Genomic DNA, 17,480 nt, shown 5'->3' with positions numbered 1-17,480 from the left:
CTGCATATAAAGTCCCTACAAATCCTTGGATAACTCTTTTACTGCAACCCACTGGGTGAGACTCCAAGGAACCCAGTGGAAAGCAACACTGGGGAGATATTTCAGCTGCTGTCAACTGCAAGGGAGATGGAATTTGTAGTTTGATTTCAACAACCTTAAAGGCGCTTGGTGAATCCCTTTGGATCGCCCACTGAAATCCCATAGGGGCTATTCCTTACGAGACCATGGGCTAGGACTAAGGAATACACCCTAATAAAAATGGTGAAACTTAGACTTGCCATAAGAGAGGGTTAAACCAGAACTCCACAAGCTTGAAATCAAGTCCAAGCTATTAATTTGAGAGCTTGCTAATATAAAAATCAATATTCTTCAGGGGAAGAGAAAAGAATACAGAATCTGTATAATGTATCATCTCCAGTGTCCATTATACACGTTTTTAAAATCCTAGACATGCAAAAAAAAAAAAAAAAAAAAAAAAGGAAAACATAACATCATTAGAAAAACTAGACAATGACAGTGTACACCCACACCACCCAAATGTGGGGGGCAGAAAAACCTTTAAGCATTTATTTTAAATATCTACAAAAAACTTTAAGCAAAAGACAGTAATAATGAATAGAGAATCTTAGAGAAAGGAAAATTATATTTAAAATAATATTCTAAAACTGAAAAGAAAATAATTAAATGAGTGAGTTTATTAACAGTAAGTCAAGATTGTCAGAAGAAAGAGTCAGTGAAATTAAAGAAATACCAAGAGACATCTCAGTCAAAAGATTGAGAATAAAGATTGAAAAAAAAAATGACATATCAAACAGCATCAAGGTGATGATATTAATTGGAGTTTAAAATGAGAGGAGAGGGAAAACAAGGCAGAAAAATGTCAACAAATAATGGCAAAAAATCCCTGAATTTGGTAAAGACAAAAATATATGTATTCAAAAATCTCAATAAATAAATAAATAAAATAAAATAAAATAAAAAATCTCAAGGCACCACAATGAGTTATATATAAAGACAACCATTCCTAGGTACAGTCGCAGTCATGCTCCTGAAAACGAATATGAAATCTGAATAGCAAAGATAAATAGTACACGATGTGCTGGAGTTATCTTTAATAACTTAATAATAGTTGTCTTTCACTTCTCACCGGAAACTATCAAGGTCAGAAGACAGTGGGGGCAAATCTTCAAACTGCTGAAACCAAAGATTAATAGAGAATTCAACATCCAATAGTATCAAGGAAGATGAAATACAGTTACTCTCAGATAAAAGAATTCATCTAGGAGAATTCATCACCAGCAGATGTGCACCACAAGAAATGCTGAAGGAAATTCTTCAGGCTAAAGGGAAATGATATCAAGGAAAATCTTAGACTTTCAAGAATTAATGAATCAGAAATGGTAAATATCTGGGTAAATATGAAAGACTTTTCTTCCTGCTTTCTTTAAAATACAGGACAGTTTAAAGCAAAAATTATGACATTATCTTGTGGAGATTATAATGTGTTTAGATATGATGCATATAACCAATAGAGGATTGTAGTAAATGAACCTGTTTGGTTACAATGCTTCTATATTTTATGTTAAGTCATACAATATCATCACTAAGTAGACTGTGGAAATTTAAACAGTTACACTGTAATACTGGAGAAACTACTAAAAATTAATATATACAGAGAGGTACAGCTGTCAACACACAAAATTAAATTCTTTAAAAAAAAAAGTTGAATATGCCCAAAGAAGTGAGGATAGGGAAAGGAAAGGAACAACTATCAGAGGGGAAAAAAACAAATACTACATCAAAATCCAACCATATCAATTATTACATTAAATATCTATGGAACAAATGGTTCAGTTTTAAAGGCAGAGATTGCCAAAATGAATAAAAAAGCAAGACTTAACTATGTTCTGTCTAGGAGAGATGTACTTTTTTTTTTTTTTTTTTGAGATGTACTTTAAAAAAGATAAAGATAGGTCAAAAGTGAATGATAAAAGATACAACTACAAATAGCATAATATCAGAGAAAGTGAAAGTCACTCAGTCCTGTCTGACTCTGCTGTATAGTCCATGGAATTCTCCAGGCCAGAATACTGGAGTGAGTAGTGAGTAGATCCCTTCTCCAGCGGATCTTCCCGACCCAGGAATTGAACCGGGGTCTCCTGTATTGCAGGCGGATTCTTTACCAACTGAGCTACTAGGGAAGCCCCTTCAGATAGAATAGACCTCAAAGCAAAATTTATTAGCAGAGAAAGGAGCAACATGCATAAGTGATCTTGTGTGTTAGTCCCTCAGTCATGTCTGACTCTTTGCCACCCCATGGACTGTAGCTTGCTAGGCTCCTCCCTCCATGGGATTCTCCAGGTAAGAATACTGGAGTGGGTTGCCATTTCCTCCTTCAGGGGATTTCCTGACTCGGGGATTGACCCTGGGTTTCCCATATTGCAGGCAGACTCTTTACAGTTGGAGCCACGAGAGAAGCCCATGCATAACCATGAAGGGTCAATTCATCAGAAAGACATAACAATAGTCAAATATCTAATAATGGAATTTTAACATCCACTAGGCAAAACTGGACAGAATTGAAGGGAGAAATGGACAGTCTCACAATCATAGTTGAAAGTTTTATTATCCCTCAATTAATTGAAAATCTATACAAGAAGTCAGTAAAAACACAGACTATCTGAGCAACATTGTCAATCACCTTGGCCTAGCTAATATTTACAGAATACCATACCCTAAATGTGTAATGAACATTTTCAAGTGCATGTAGTATATTCACCAATGTAGACCATATGTTAGTCAATAAAACCAAGTATCAACAAATTAAAAAGAACTGAAATCTGTATGGAGTTTGTTCTCAGGGCATTTGGGTACCCTGGAGGCCAGTGAGGGAAGAAAGGTAGGTGCAGAGAGCAGGTACCAATGGCAGTCCCAGCAGAAGCGGGTGCGGGGTGGGGGCTGAACACCAGGAGGAGGGGAAAGAGGTGCGTGAGAGCACCGGTTACCCACTCCTGGCTCCAGCCTTTCAGTTTCTGGCTGCTGCCTGTTCCCAGAGCTGCCAGGAGCGGGGAGGGCTGCCATCAGATTGGTGCAGACGGTGATGCTCAGAACAGGGCCCCAGGGCTTCCTGCTTGGCTCCCTTATCTGTTTTGGGGCGGACAGCTAGCCTTCCCTTCTCTGGTCACAGAAGGAGAGCACCTACCAAGGAACAGAGGCGACTGCTGCAAGGTGAGCTGCTCGAGCTGGGGGCTAGGATTCAGGTGGGATCACTGCACCAAGAGGGAGGGGATGACCAAAGGCTTTTAAAGGAAGGAAGGGGCAGCCCCAGGGTGTGCTGGGGGCTTAAAGGAAGGGCCTGCTCTGCCCAGTGGGGAGCCTCTGGCTGGAGATGACTGGCTGAGAGCAGTGACCCCAGAAACTTGCTTCCGACAGAGACCTTTGTTCAGGGCTAGACCAAAGGGGGACAAGAGAGGCTAGAAATTCAGGCCAGACCACAGCCACACCACCAAGGGCTACCACAAACCCTGTGCCCCGTGGTAGAACCCCACTGAGAGGTCCTTCAGGGATCTCTGGGGGAAGGGCAGGGCCCAGGGCCCCAAGGACACTACCTGTCACCCCCACACCCAGCTGCAGGGCCACTCTCACAACTGGTCCTCTGAAACTCTCCATCAGGGTGAGGGGAGAAAGAGCCCAGGTCCCCAGCAAGAAGCCCCAGTGTGGTGGGCAGCATTGCCAGGCCAGGTGCCCAGAGTGGGACAGTCTGTCCCCGGGGCTCTTGCTCTTTACTCCTTTTCTTACAAAGAGAGTGGCGGCTTGGCTCAATGAAAGCCGAGGGGAAGGTCAGGAAGAACACAGGGGGTCAGTAATTCCTGGTGGTGGGGTCTGGAGAAGGGGGTGCTTGTCTGCCAGCAGTGTGAGAGAGGCAGTCCTGTACAGTGGTTAAGATCTTGGGCAATGGAACCAGACCCACCTGGGCTTGAATCCTCATTCCTCCACTTACTAGTTTGGAACCCTGGCAACCTCTCCAAGCCTGTTTCCCTTTCTGTTAAATTAGAAAGATAACAACAGTACCCATTTCATGACATTACTGTTAGGGCTAAATGGCGTTTTAGCACAAAAACTTTATCACAGTTTCTGGCAATAAACGTTATCATTACGGATGAAGCCCCATGTGTGGACCTAGATCCCCTACCTGAAGGGGCAGCTCCTCATCTGGACCCTGACTCAAGTCCAGGGGCCCAGCTGGTGGTGGCCAAAGCGCCTCATCACCCAGGTCACCACTGGGGAACTTTTCAGAGGAGGAGTCAGGGGTGGGGCCCTGCTCTCCAGAGCCTTTCCAACTGGACGACTTACTGAGCGCTCTGGGGCAGGGGTCACAGGGAGGCAGCCCGACTCTGAGGGCCCATTGTTTTTCTCCACTGAGCTGAGACAGACGCTTTCTCCCCACCCCTCCTCCCTTGATGCCCAACTCTGCATGCTCAGATGAAGACGGAGATAAACGCTGCCCGACTGGCCTTGTCTTGCTCACAAAGAGCTCTCAGTGCCTCACAATGGTCCTTTGATGTGCAGTCTTCCAGGCTTATTATCCCCAGTTCACAGATGAGGAAGTTGAGGCCCAGAGGGAGGGAGTGGCTTATCTGATGTCCCTTACCGAGAAGTGGCACTGCCCAGACTCAGCCTCCTAGTCCTATATCCGGTACTGCAACAGACTCACGGGCACAACAAATGCACAGCCATGCATCAACACACACACAGACAGCCCCCCATGCAAACGGCACAACCTGAGTGGGGAGAGGTGAGAGGGGCGGTGGTTTGGACCCTCACTCCTTAGGAGCCAGGGGGTGACAGCTGTTTTTGGTTTTTTTTTCCCCCTCCCTAGATGAGCTTCACATCCCAGGTGACTGAAGCAGAAGTCCTCAGCTTGTCTGTCTTACCTTTTCTCCAGGTCGGATTCCTGCTGCCCTAGCAGGGGCCAGGACAGTCCAACTCTCGCCCACAGCTATGATCTCTGCTTGGCCTGATGGGTATGGGGGGAGTGGGAAGCAAGAGAGGCTGCTGGTGGATTGCAGGAGAGTGTGACCAAAGAGTTGTTCACATGACTGGGTCCTCCCTGTGGTCTTCTGAGGTCAAGAGAGCAGGGAGAGAGGAGCCCAAGGTCACCAGTCGTCCCAAGTTTTCCTGGGTTCCTGGGATGCTGGGTTTTCGATTTTAGAACCTGCAAAGCCCCACACAAACTGCGACGAGTTGGTCCCCTGAGTCTTTCACAGCTCCCAGTTCGGGAAAATGAGATTCGCTCTGTAATACACAGAGGAGAGGGAGACTATGGAGTGGGGCCAGGGGCGAAGGGGAGGGTCCCGGACAGGAAGGGCCGGCCCTGCTTTCACCTCCTTTTCCAGGCTCTCTCTGAGACCAAAGCCCAGGCTCAATTTCAGCAGGCTATCCTCCCAAGTCCCCAAAGCCCTTTGTTCCCAGTAAAGATAGGAGAAGCCTGCTCTGAAGGTACTGCTCCCTTCCACATAGAGAAAAAGAAGGTACCAGGTGACTGATGTTTAGGTCGAAGGGCACAAGAAGCAGACCTACATTAAGCTGTGTGCACTCCAGCAACATATAACATGTGAACCTGTTTTTTTTTTTAATTGGAATATAATTGCTTTACAATGTGTTAGCTTCTGCTGTACAGTGAAGTGAATCAGCTATAAATATACATATATCCCCTCCCTCTTGACTTCACTGCCCCCTACCCCCTCCCCACCCTACCCTTCTAAGTCATCACAGAGCACTGAACTGATCTTCCTGTGTTTTATAGCAGGTTCCCACTAGCTTTCTGTTTTACACATGATAGTGTAGCCAGGATGTGGAAACCACCTAAATGTCTGACAGATGAATGTGAACCTGTGTTTTGTCTTTTTTTTTTTAATCCTGAAAATACAGATACTGTGCCCACCTTGTGGGACTGTATTAAGCATCAGATGAGTAGCTGCTTAGTAGATGTTGATGACTGAGGCTGTGGAGGGGACTTTCTCTCCCAGACTTGGGAGGAAATGCCTGTCTTGGGTCCAGATCTCACCTGGGTTTCTGTTTCTGTTTCTTTAGGACTTCAGCTCATCTCAGGTAGGCATGTTCCTTGTGTTGCCTCCAGGGAGTGGAAATATAGGAGATGAGTGGGAAAGGGGATCTTGATGAGGGGATGGGCGTTGGGGATAGGGGTGGGGATAGGGCAAGGCTGGGATTTAAGATGAGATGAAAACAGTTCAGGAGTTCTCAATGGCTGGAAGTTGAAGGCTGGCTCAGGGCTGAACTCACTCACGATGCCCAGGCCTCTGAAGTTCCTCAGCACAGGGAGGCAGGTGTGGGGTAGGCAAGACCTTCACCCGGGGCTTACCCTCAAGCCAGGTCTCCTTGAGCCCTGGGTGGCCCATCTGACACAATGAACAGTAGAAGTAACCAACTTCTCTTTCATCCCGGCCTGCAGTCTCCCTGTGGTCTGGTCCATTTTTCCTCCCAGGCCATGACAGGGGCAGTCAGCACCATTAAGTTTTTCATCTCTGAGGCTTTCCTGGGTCAGCACTTCGAGGCTGTGGAGTTGGAGGGCAGTGAACCTGAGCCAGGAGACCTCTTCCTATTCAGGCTGATGTCCCCCACTGGACGCTGGTGCGGGGCCCACGTTGGTGTGTATTGCGGCCACGGAGAGATCATCCACTTTGAGGGTGAGAGGACAGGCCTTGGGCTTGTAACAGAGGCTGCCCATCAAGCCCGCTCCACCAGTGGGTGGGCCTCACAGGGACGAAGGCTGCCACCCCCCAGCGCGTGGCGCAGGTCTCCGAAAGAAGTCCTTGGGCATCCAGGGCATGGGGCTCTGGGCCGCGCAATCCTGGGAGATGGGGGTGTGGGCGGGAGCTTGGGGCTGGAGTCACAGGACCGAACCCAGCTCTGATTGCACTTGACCCGTGATCCTTGCAGGCAAGAACCCTCGTGGCCAAATGCCGAACCTGTTTCTCGGCTCCTGTGAAGGTGTTGTATCCAAACAAGGGCAGCGCCCGATGCAGCGCTCCCGCTTGCTTTGGCGGGTGCTCCGTAGACGCAGTGGCATTGACCGCGTAGCGCTGGAGCGCCGAGTGCGCGAAGCCATGGACGCCGACCCGCCTCCCTACCACCCCACATGCAGCAACTGCGTGCACTTTGCTCTGCAACTGCTGGGTCCAGAGCCCAACCTGGACCCCGTACAAGTAGTCCGGAGTCCGATGACTTCGGTGAGCACGGCTCAGTTACCCACATACAACTGCAGCTAAACTATGAGCTTCTGGACAGTTTAGGCCCTCTCTCCCCACCCAGGCTGCGTTACTCAAAATGGAGATCTACTTTACTCTGGCATAACCAAAGCCCCCACAAGCAAACTAGGCCTGCTAATTCATCAAGGTTCTACTCCTCAGAAACTCTTTTGGGCCCACTCCAGAAAGATCCCATCTCACAGATGACAGGCACATCTATTAACTTCAGCCTCCTTCGGCCAGGTGCTACGGTGGTCCTGGTCAACCCCCATTCCCATTCTCCAATGGAACCTACCTAAGAAGCCAAGCCCTACCCTTCTGGTCCTCCATTTCCACCGAGACCCTCCAATTCTGGTTCTGGAGACACCGGTATCCTACAGATCAAGACTCAGTCCTATGGCCCCTTCCACATTCCGAATCCAGGCCTCACCTCCCGAAAAGTGAAATGCAGTGAAATGCAGTCAGTTCTGTCGGACTCTTTCTCAGTCCTGTCGGACTCTGTAGCCCACCAGGCTCCTCTGTCCATGGGAGTCTCCAGGCAAGAATACCGGAGTAGGTTGCCATTCCCTTCTCCGGGGGATCTTCCTGACCCAAGATCGAAGCCAGGTCTCTGCATTACAGGCAGATTCTTTACCGTCTGAGCCACCACGGAAGCCCAGGCAAAAGACCAACCCCCCACCCTCACCCCACCCACTCAACTTGATGCCCTAATTCTACTGGAACCCACCCCCTTCCCCCAGCCCAATCACTACTTTCTCTCTAGATCCAGGCTGCCTTCTCTGGAGGTACCTTGAACCTAGGGGGAGGAGCTGGAGGCCTCATAGGATCCAAAAGTCCTGGCAGTCACACCATACCCGAACCCAACCTCCTCCCTTCCCCTTCTTTCCTAGGTTTCCGTGGATGTGGACTTGACCGTGGACTAGCTGTGACCTCAGGCACTCCTGGTGGGCAAGGGGCTTCAGAAATGATCATTAAACTATTTTCCGAAGCCAAATTCGAGGTTCACCATTCCCTCTATTCAGTCCGCATCTCTGTACATCTTCATCCTCGGCGCTCTTGGACCAAAGTTCCTTAAATTCCATCATCTCTAGGAAGCTGTCGTGCACAGTTGTCTTTTACCCGCCCCTCTCCCAAGACCCAGCCTTTCTTTCCACAGCGTGGGTGAGAATCCGCGAAGTATCTGGCATGAGTGAACCTCCAAGAGACCGTCCCACCGAGACGAGGTGGTCAGGGGTGAGTAATGGCGTTGGCGTTCTGCATCTCCAGACGGCTGTCCCAACTTCAGGCCAGCAACTCCACCCCAACCCCGCACCCCACCTCCCCACCCCCAGACCTGGAGGTGCAGGATAACTTTAAAGGCTGGAACCTTTCGTACTGGGGGGTGGAGGGATTTCCGAGGCATCGGGGCGGGGCCAGGCTTTGCTGCACCGCCCCTCCTGCTCCCTCCGCGGACACGCCCTCCGCTCCGCCGGAGCCTGTGCCTTTAAGATCTACCACGCGCTCGGCCCTGATTGATAAATCCGCGCGCCGCTGCCTCCGCCGCCGCAGATTGCGGCCTCTGCGGAGCCCCGGCAGCGCCGCCGACTTCGCCTGCACTGCCTGCGTGCTCCTCCTCGGTCCCTGCCGCATCCCGGCGGCGCCGCGTCCTCCCCAGCGAAGCCCTCTGCCCTGCTGCCCTATGTCGGCCGCCCCAGCCTACAACGAAGACAAAGGCGGCTCTGCCGGCCCCGGGGAGCCCGAGTATGGCCACGACCCGGCGAGCGGCGGCATTTTCTCCTCCGACTACAAGCGGTGAGGGAGCCGGGCGAGAGGGAGGCTGGGCCCGGCCCGGCCCGGGAACACGCGCTGCGGTACCATGGACAGCGCCCAGGCCCGTCCGCGGCGGCCCGGGTGGCGCGGACCGGAATCCTGCACGGCCCCCTCCCGCCGTGGACACAGACCCTCGGTGACCCCTGTCCCCGCTTCGCTCCCCGCCCCGCGAGGGGCCGGCCTGGGACCCGTGAGGGTGAGGGCGGAGGGTGGTGGGGGATGGGCCGGCCAGCTCCGTTTCTGAGAGACCAATCCTCCCGCCCCAGGTGTTTCTCCTGTTTGTGGGCTTGGATTACAGGGTCTCCGCCTTTTTTCGCTTGTGGCGAATTGACTCCGGAAGAACGCGGGGGAGGGGTCAGATCTGCGAGCTTGAGCCTGGAGGCCTGTCCTGGAAGGCCCGTCCCGGAATTGATAGACTCAGGAGCTCCCAGGCCTGGCCGCTCCTACAAATCCATTTCCCCTCATTCTGGTCCCCCTCTCCTCATCCCCATCTCGCATCTGGAGCTCCCACTCCTGCTGCCCACGTTGCCCCTATGATTCAACCCTTTCTTAACTTCCTACCTTTCCCTTCCACCTTTGGCTCAGTCCATCGTTCATTTGTTTATTTGTAAATTCTGAAACAAGCGTTGTTAAGGGCCTGCTGTTTCGAGTCTCATCCTAGTCAGTGTGGATGCCGCCGTGAACAGTCTTGAGTCCTCAAACCCCTCTAGAAGTTGGTACAGGGAAGAGGCTGTGACAGTGCAGTGTGGTGGGGCTCTCAGAGGGGTGAGAGGAGCTGGTCCCTGAACCTGGAGAGAAGGGAGTGGGGGAGAGCCAAGGATGTTTCAGGCAGAACAAAGAGGTTTAGGCAAGGTGTGGAGGTGAAGGAGAGCCAGATCACAGGTTTTGTAGGTGCTAATACGGTGTGGCCAGAATCTCTGTCCAAGCCACTGGAATGGCCAGAACTGAAGGTAGAGAGATGCCAAGGTGGAGGGAGGGGGGCACAGGACCACTGAAGCTTTCTAAGCAGGCAATAGCAGATTTGCATTTTAGAAGGGTCCCAGGCGGAATTGTGAAGAAGAGATCGGAGGTGTGCTGGATTCAGCAGAAGACAGGTGAAGGGGTGTTAAAGTTGGAGAGGTGGGTGTGTTGGTGGCCTAGATTATGGGTGATGCCCAGGACTTGGGGGCCTCTTGAGATGGTAGAAGCTACAGACTTGATGATTTCCTGGGGGGAAGGTAATAGGGGCTGGGAGAAGATGAGGATAATCTCAGGTTACTAGTTCTTGTATTAGATATGTGGTGGTGCCAGACAGGGTAAGTGGAAATAAAGATATTACAAGCAAATTTGTGGAGATTATGTTGAGCCTGGCTTTTGAGATGCTGAGATTGTAAACTCTGAGGTACAATCCAGTAGGTAGCTGGATATTAGAATTTGGATTCCAAGAGATTAGTATACACACACACACACACACACACACACACACAGGTGCGTATCCATCCATCAAAGCCACAGAAGAAAGTGAAGATAGCCAGATAACCTAGGGAGCATTTATAAAATGAATTCAGACAAAGCACAAGTAAGAACCCTGAAGACATGGAATAAGAGTGACCAGAGAGCAGGGGGAAAGTGTTTCAAAATAACTGAGAAAAAGTAAACCAAAGGCAGGAGGAAAAATAAAATGTTGTTTCAAGAAGGAAGCCATCAGCAGTGTCAATGCCCTCTGAGGTCAATTCAAACAAGGAAAGAAATCATGCCCACTGGTTTGACAAAGAGCAGGTCTACCTCTTCCTGCTCCACTCCCCACCTCCACCCCTGAGAGACTAGTTCTGGCAAAGTCAAAAGAGGAGGAGCTAGGTTAATTTTCTCCATCTTTCTTTGAGGAACAATTTTAAACATACAGAAAAGTTGAGTGAATAATACAATGAATATATGTATACCCTCTACCTAGATCCAATTCAGTCATTGTTGCCATTCTGTGGTATTTGCTTTATCTAACCATCTATCTATAAATATTTTTGGCTGACCCCTTTAAGTTGTAGACATCATGGCCATGGCCACTGAACCTTAAATTCTAATCAGCATCTGAAGCCAGATTAAAAGTGAATAGGAGAGTGAAGAGGAGGTAAATGAATAAAACACAGTGAATGAGAATTTCGCTTTGGAGAAGTATGACTGTAGGGACTTACCTGGTAGTCCAGTGACTAAGAATCTGCCTTGCAATGCAGGGGATGCGGGTTCAATCCCTGCTCTGCGAACTGAGATTCCACTTACTGCAAGGCAATTAAGCCTATGAATCACAACTAGAGAGCCTGTGCACTGCAACTAAGATCAGCAAAATGAATGAACAAAATTTTTTTTTAATGAAGGAGAAAGGGAAAGAGTTGCCAGAGGAGAACACTGGTTCAAGAATGTCTGTTTATTTTTATTGTTATTTTTGTTTGTCTGTTATTAGTCTGGGAGAGCCCAGAGCAAGTTTAACTGCCTTTGGGAAGAAGTCAATAGTGTGGGAGAGGCTGGAAAGAATTGAAGGAGACATAGATCCCTGACTGATGGGAGGGGAGGCTTCCAGAGCTGGGTAGGAGAACTGGCCTGGCCTCAAGGAGAACCGGCTCTGCCCAGAGGGAAGAGGAGAGGAAAGACTAGATGGAGATGTTTGGGAGCTGTGGGGATTTTGATCTAAAGCCTTTATTTTCTGTGAGAGGCAAATAGTGAAGTTGCAAGGGCAAGGATGGTGGGAATCTGAGGAGCATCCAAATACAACAAATAAAGTCAACCACTCCTGGCAGGGTAGGGGTCTCAGGGACAAGAGGGCCGAGGATGTAAGTGAAGAGCAGTTGGAGGCGTGCACTTGAGGGGCCTCAGCTAGGCATGAAGGAAGTAGAGGTAAGAGAACGCCAATAGGAAGGGAAAAAAATCAAGGACCTGGCCATGGAAAGACAGGCGAGGATCAAGATGGTGGGGGTCAGAGTGGAAAGGGGGTGAACACGATTGTTGAGGAGGAGGAGTTTTGAGGGGGCAGAGGTTCAGTTGTGGCCTGAGCGGGAAGTGAGAGATGCCTCACCTGTGTCTGGATCCGCTCCCCTGCCTGCTGGTCCCTGCCTGCAGACTTGGCTTGGCTCTGTCCCCAGTCCCTGCCCTCCTCCACCACGTGAGTCCTTGTCTCTGAGCAGCGAAAAAGAAACCAGAGCCTCCCTCCCGCCAGTGTCCAGTTTCTGAGTTTTGGGGCGGGCCCTCTGGTGACAGGAACAGGCACCCCTAGCTCCCCAGTCAGCTCAGTCTCATTTCGAAGCAGGATCTGGTGCCCTGATGCAGCGATTCCTGCAGCTCCCGGGGGCAGCAGTGAGGCCGGGGGGCAGAGAGGCCGATCAGGAGGCTGCCAGCCCTGTGCTGGCCCCCGAAGGCGGGCCCCCAGCCTGGTACCAGGCCCTGCAGCCGGAGGAGCTTCGGTGGCTGCAAGCCCCAGAAGAAGACGCGACCCCAGAAGAGTCCCTGGAAGGACCTTGCCCAGAGCCTGGCCAAGGCCAGAGCCAGAGCCAGCCACTACGGTACAGAGGAGCTCTCAGGGACCCTCCCCCAGACAGATAGGAAGGCCAGGGATGGGAAACTGCCTCTTCCAGCAGGAACCATTTAAGTTCCACCTCTTTAGCAGGAGGACTGGACCAGCATTTAGTGTCCAAGAGGGAGGGAGCGTGGGGGGTGTTACAGGGGACTGAAAGATTAAGGGGGAAGATGAGCCTAACTCCTAACTCCCTGGTAGCTCTGAGGGGAGAAGGATAGTAAAATATTTGAGGATGGAATAAAACACCTTACCTTTTCCTCCCCCCAGGCCCCGGCTAGGTGAGGGTTCCAGATGAGGTTTGGAGACAGGATAACAGGATAAAGAGTTTGACCACTCTATCCCATCTAGTGGGTTGGAACTTGGGTGGTGAGGGGAGGGAGGAAGGTGTTTATCACATGAAGTGAGTATGTGGCCTCAAATGCCAGGTTTTACCTTCCTCCCACCCCGCCTGCTGGCTCCAGTCACCCACAGTCCCTCAGGTCAGGCCAGGGCTCGGGTCACAGTGAGAGCCTTGTAAAGGGATCTGACTCCAGGAGATGAATGTTTCATGGCCTTAGAGCATTGCTGTGTATCTCTCCCTTCCTCTCCATCTTGGGAACATCGGCTGGTGGGAGCGAATGTGAGGGACCCAGGGTGGCCACACCCTAGCTGCTCTCTGCTAGTGGGCAGCTGACAGTCTTGCCTGTGCTGGGTCCCCACAGTCCCTCTCTTCCCTTGATTCCCCTCTCCTAGGGTCCCGGACCCTCCCAGGAGCCTAGAAGGTGGGTACTAGGCTGGGAGGGCAGGATCAGTGTGGGTGCCCAGCACCACCCTGGGTGTGGGCACTTGAATGGGCTTGTGGCATCTGTAGGGGTAGTGAGGACGCCTGAGTGTGAGGAAACCTGCTGCAGAGAATTCCTGAAGTTAAAGGGCCCTGGTGTCAGCTCCAGCTGGTGCCTGTCTGACCCCTAAGGAGGTCAGAGGATCTGTGAGGCTGGATATATTTGCTCTTAGAAGCCTAAATTTATCATCAGGAATCACACATAGGAGTTCACAGGCCACTTTGGTGAAAGGGATTGGAGTGACTCAGTTTTGTCAAAAAGCTATATGTGTGTGTGATGTGGGTGGTGTGTGTGTGTCTGTGGAGGGTCATGTGGGTATGCATGTCTAGGTCAGGGTGTGGGGAGGTATAGAGAGCCTGTGGTGGGTGGGTGTCTGTGGGTGTCTGTAGGCATTTGCAGGTGAGGCATGTGGGTCCACAGGTGTGTGGGTGTATGTGCTGAGTGTTTTTGTGGGAAGTGTATGTGTGGTATATGTGTCTTTGTACGTTTCTGTGAGGATTATGGGTGTGTCTGCAGGGGTTTTGTTGAGTGTGTGTGGGTTTATGTAAGAACTGTATATATCTGAGGGCTATTAGTGTGTCTTTGGGGGTATGAGTATGTCTATGGGGTGTAGGTGTGTCTGTGGGGACAGATGTGAGAGTATATCAGTGGTACCAGTGTTTGATGGGGTGTTGGGGTTATGTAGGGATCTATGGGGGTGAGTTGACTATGGAGGTACGTATGGAGGGTCCTGGGAGCACGTGATGTGCATTTGTATGTTGGGGAAGGTGGTACCCAGCTCTGACATTCTCCGCATGCCCTCTGTGCTGCCCAGGCCCCGCTGAATGGTCTGTACCTCTGTCTCCAGCCATCTGTCCTAAGTTCAGCATGCCTAGGACTTGACCACCTGGTTTGTGTTTGGGAGAGGGATGAGGTGGTTGTCTTCTGACCCTCACTTGGCCATAGACTGTAGAAAATGTCCTCTGGTTTGAGGGGACATCTTCCTGAACGGAAGATATTCGTCCTTTTTTATTTTTTTAAATTGCAGTATAGTTGATTTAAAATGTTGTGTTAGTTTCTGCTGAATAGCAAAATGATTTAGAGATACATACACACACAAACACACATACATATATTTTATTATATTTTTTTCATTTTATTTTCCATTATGGTTCATTACAGGATATTGAATCTAGTTCCCTGTGCTATACAGTAGGGCCTTGTTGTTTACCTATTTATATATGGTAGTTTGTATCTGCTAATCCCAAACTCCTAATTTATCTCCCCTCCACCCCCTTTCCCCATTGGTAACCGTAAATTTGTTTTCTATGTCTGTGAGTCTGTTTCTGTTTCATAGACAAGTTCATTTGTGTCATATTTTAAATTCCACATACAAATGATATCACATGGTATTTCTCTGACTTACTTCACTTAATATGATAACCTCCAGGTTGATCCATGTTACTGCAAATGGCATTGTTTCATTCTTTTTTTTTTTTATGGCTGAGTGGTATTCCTGACTGGAGGGGTTCTAGATCAATATCAACATCTTCTCCAACCCTCATCTGACAGCTAGCAAGTCCTCTGTGTTCTGCAAGTCATCATCTTTCTACTTTGCTTCCCATCAAAAATGTCTTCACAAGAGACACTTTTAAAATCCTGGGAACATTGATTTCTTAGCACTCCTCCTGTCTTTTCTGATTTTATCTGTTAAGCACTTGCACATTTCTGCAAAATGCAGCCCTGTGACTAGGTGTCTGTTACGTCAGATTCTTTCCTTCCTCTCAGCATTTATCACTTACTCATGTCTCAGCATCAGCAACAGTCACACTTGCCTCTTTATGACTGTTAGCATGCTCTTCCCTCTCCTAAAATGGCTACGTCTATTTTCTGATTTTCTATTGCTTCTAGGTGTTTAACTTCTATGACTAACTTTGCAGACACTGCTTTTTAATTCCTGCCGTTGGTAATACCTCTCCTGGCAGGGTTCTCATGCCTGGGTCAAAGCTGTGGGTTATCTGAGTATCATCTGGGAGATCAGAGAATGTACAGGTCTCCATTCACAGCTGCTCATCACATTTTGGAATTGCCTGGACAATGTGAGAGCATCTGTGGTCCCGTAGCTCTGTTAGCTGTGTAGAGACACATGTTTCCATGAGGTGATTTCACGTTTCTCTGCTTACTTCTTTGACCACCAGCCACTGGACCTGAGTATGGCTGGGCAGGTTGTTCACTGCTCAGGGGCACATGGCCAAGGAATATCAGACCATTCTCTGTCTGATAAAGACACTGCGGAGCAGTGTCTGCGGAGCAGCAGCTGACTGCGGAGCAGCAGCTCAGGGCTGTGTCTACCTGGGGGGGCAAGGGGATGACAGATGGGCAGCCCTGACAATGAATCCTGAATATAGACCCTAAACTTATATCAGTACTTTATTTAAACTTGTATTCACCATATTCCAAATATTTTCCTTTCTGTTGCTATTGTGGGCTGAATTGTGTTCTCATATGTTGAAGTCCTAACCCCCCAGTACCTCAGAATATGGCTGTGTTTGGAGACAGTCTTTTAAGAGGTGATTAAGTGAAAGGATGTCATTAGGGCAGGTCCTAATCCAATACAATTCACTTGTTATAAGAAGAGGAAACACAAAGGGAAGACCATGTAAAGATATGGGAAGACAGTCATCTGCAAGTCAAGAAGACAGGCCTCAGATGAAACCAGCCCTGCTGACACCTTGATCTCAGATTCTAGCCTCCAGAATTGCAAGAAAATCCGTTGAGGTGGTTAAGCCCCGCAGTCACTCTGTGGTACTGTTACAGCAGCTCTCGTGAACAAATACAGGTTTGCCTTGGTTTTTTTCTTAAATTTAGTTTATATACAAGAGATGAAGAAAAAAAAAACCTAGCCATCTTATTACTGATAATTTTATGACCTTGAAAATTAAAATTTCCCCCTCTTCCATACAGTAAAATAATTTTTTAAAATGATTCATTTACTTTCGTCTGTGGTGGGGACTTTGTTGGAGCATGCAGGCTTTCTCTGGTTGCAGCGAATAGGGGGCTATTTTTCATTGTCATGTGCAGGCTTCTCATTGTGGCTTCACCTGTGGAGCATAGGCTCTAGACTCGCAGGCTTCAGTAGTTGCAACTCATGGGCTCCAGAGTGCGGGCTCAGTGGTTCTGGCACATGAGCTTAGCTGCTTTGAGGCATGTGGATCTTCCTAGACTAGGGATCGAACCCATGTCCTTTGCACTGCAAAGTGGATTCTTAACCACTGGATCACCAGGGAAGCCCAACATAATTTAATTAAACAAATGTGGGATTTATTTTTGTGTGAAATACATGTACAAGTTAAATTCTTTGCTACATAACAGTTGTCCCAACAGCATTTAAGGGGAGGCAAAAGTTTCTTTCTCTGATTGGTGTTAATTGTTCCTAATGTATCAACTTAGATCCATTTGTGAAATTTTTAATCTGGCACCACACAGCTTTTATCATGGTCATTTGTTTTATGTTTCAAATTCTGGTCAGGTGAATTGTCTGTCATTGTTCCGTTTTTCTCGTTTCCATCCTCCTTTGCCACAAAATTCTCTGGAGTTCTTACCTCTTGATTTTTGTTTCTGGATGAATTTTGCAGTCACTTCAGGAAGTCTGACGAAAGGTCTCCCTTGAAATTTCATTGACCATTGCATGACGTTTAGATACTGGCTTGGAGACCAACATTATTCCCCTCCACCAAGTGCAAGGGGTTATTTATTTACATCGTCATTTACCCGGGACTTCCCTGGCAGTCCAGTAGTTAAGGCTTAGCCTGCCAATGCAGGGAGTATGGGTTTGATCCCTGATTGGGGAGCTAAGATTTTACTTGCCTCTCAGCCGAAAACCAAACCTTAAGAGAGAAGCAATATTGCAGATGTTCCTTGGCTTGCAGGTGAGCCACTCCAGTTCTCTGTATTCACAGTATTCTCCCTGCATCTCTGTCTTCACAGGGCCATCTTCTTAAAGCATGCCAGACGTACTGAGTTAGAGACCCACCCTCCTCCACTATTACCTCATCGTAATTA

At 48.9% G+C, this 17,480-nt stretch overlaps 2 protein-coding genes across 4 annotated transcripts in view; both read left to right on the top strand.

Annotated features, from left to right (window-relative positions):
- The first annotated feature begins 6,308 nt into the window (after positions 1 to 6,308).
- Positions 6,309 to 8,865, top strand: LOC136147488 (uncharacterized). Of its 2 annotated transcripts, XM_065906897.1 has the most exons (3): positions 6,309 to 6,707; positions 6,961 to 7,250; positions 8,159 to 8,865. In XM_065906897.1, the coding sequence occupies exons 1-3, from the start codon at positions 6,428 to 6,430 to the stop codon at positions 8,189 to 8,191; spliced, it is 603 nt and encodes a 200-aa protein (XP_065762969.1). In that variant the 5' UTR covers positions 6,309 to 6,427; the 3' UTR covers positions 8,192 to 8,865. The 2 variants fall into 2 exon arrangements, with proteins under 2 accessions (XP_065762969.1, XP_065762967.1); XM_065906895.1 differs by lacking the exon at positions 8,159 to 8,865 and having other exon boundaries at positions 6,961 to 7,370.
- An 81-nt stretch (positions 8,866 to 8,946) lies between these two features.
- AP3B2 (adaptor related protein complex 3 subunit beta 2) overlaps positions 8,947 to 17,480 on the top strand; it is a 36,804-nt gene continuing 28,270 nt past the window's right edge. The window contains exon 1 of one of the 2 annotated variants that reach the window (XM_065906332.1): positions 8,947 to 9,059. In XM_065906332.1, coding sequence (XP_065762404.1) covers positions 8,947 to 9,059 — 113 coding nt within the window. Of the gene's footprint in view, positions 9,060 to 16,166; positions 16,258 to 17,480 lie in introns of those variants that run through there. The other variant, XM_065906331.1, reaches the window with a different exon arrangement.

This window comes from Muntiacus reevesi, chromosome 15 (assembly GCF_963930625.1).
Source record: "Muntiacus reevesi chromosome 15, mMunRee1.1, whole genome shotgun sequence".
NCBI lineage: Eukaryota > Metazoa > Chordata > Mammalia > Artiodactyla > Cervidae > Muntiacus > Muntiacus reevesi.
The sequence above is the reverse complement of the archived record's forward strand: the minus strand, read 5'-3'. Positions and strand labels throughout refer to the sequence as shown.

Coding starts and splice junctions, on each gene's coding strand:
- LOC136147488 (XM_065906895.1), top strand. CDS start 6,428: ATGAACAGTAGAAGTAACCAACTTCTCTTTCATCCCGGCCTGCAGTCT. Junction 6,708..6,960: donor AGAGATCATCCACTTTGAGG/GTGAGAGGACAG, acceptor TGATCCTTGCAG/GCAAGAACCCTCGTGGCCAA.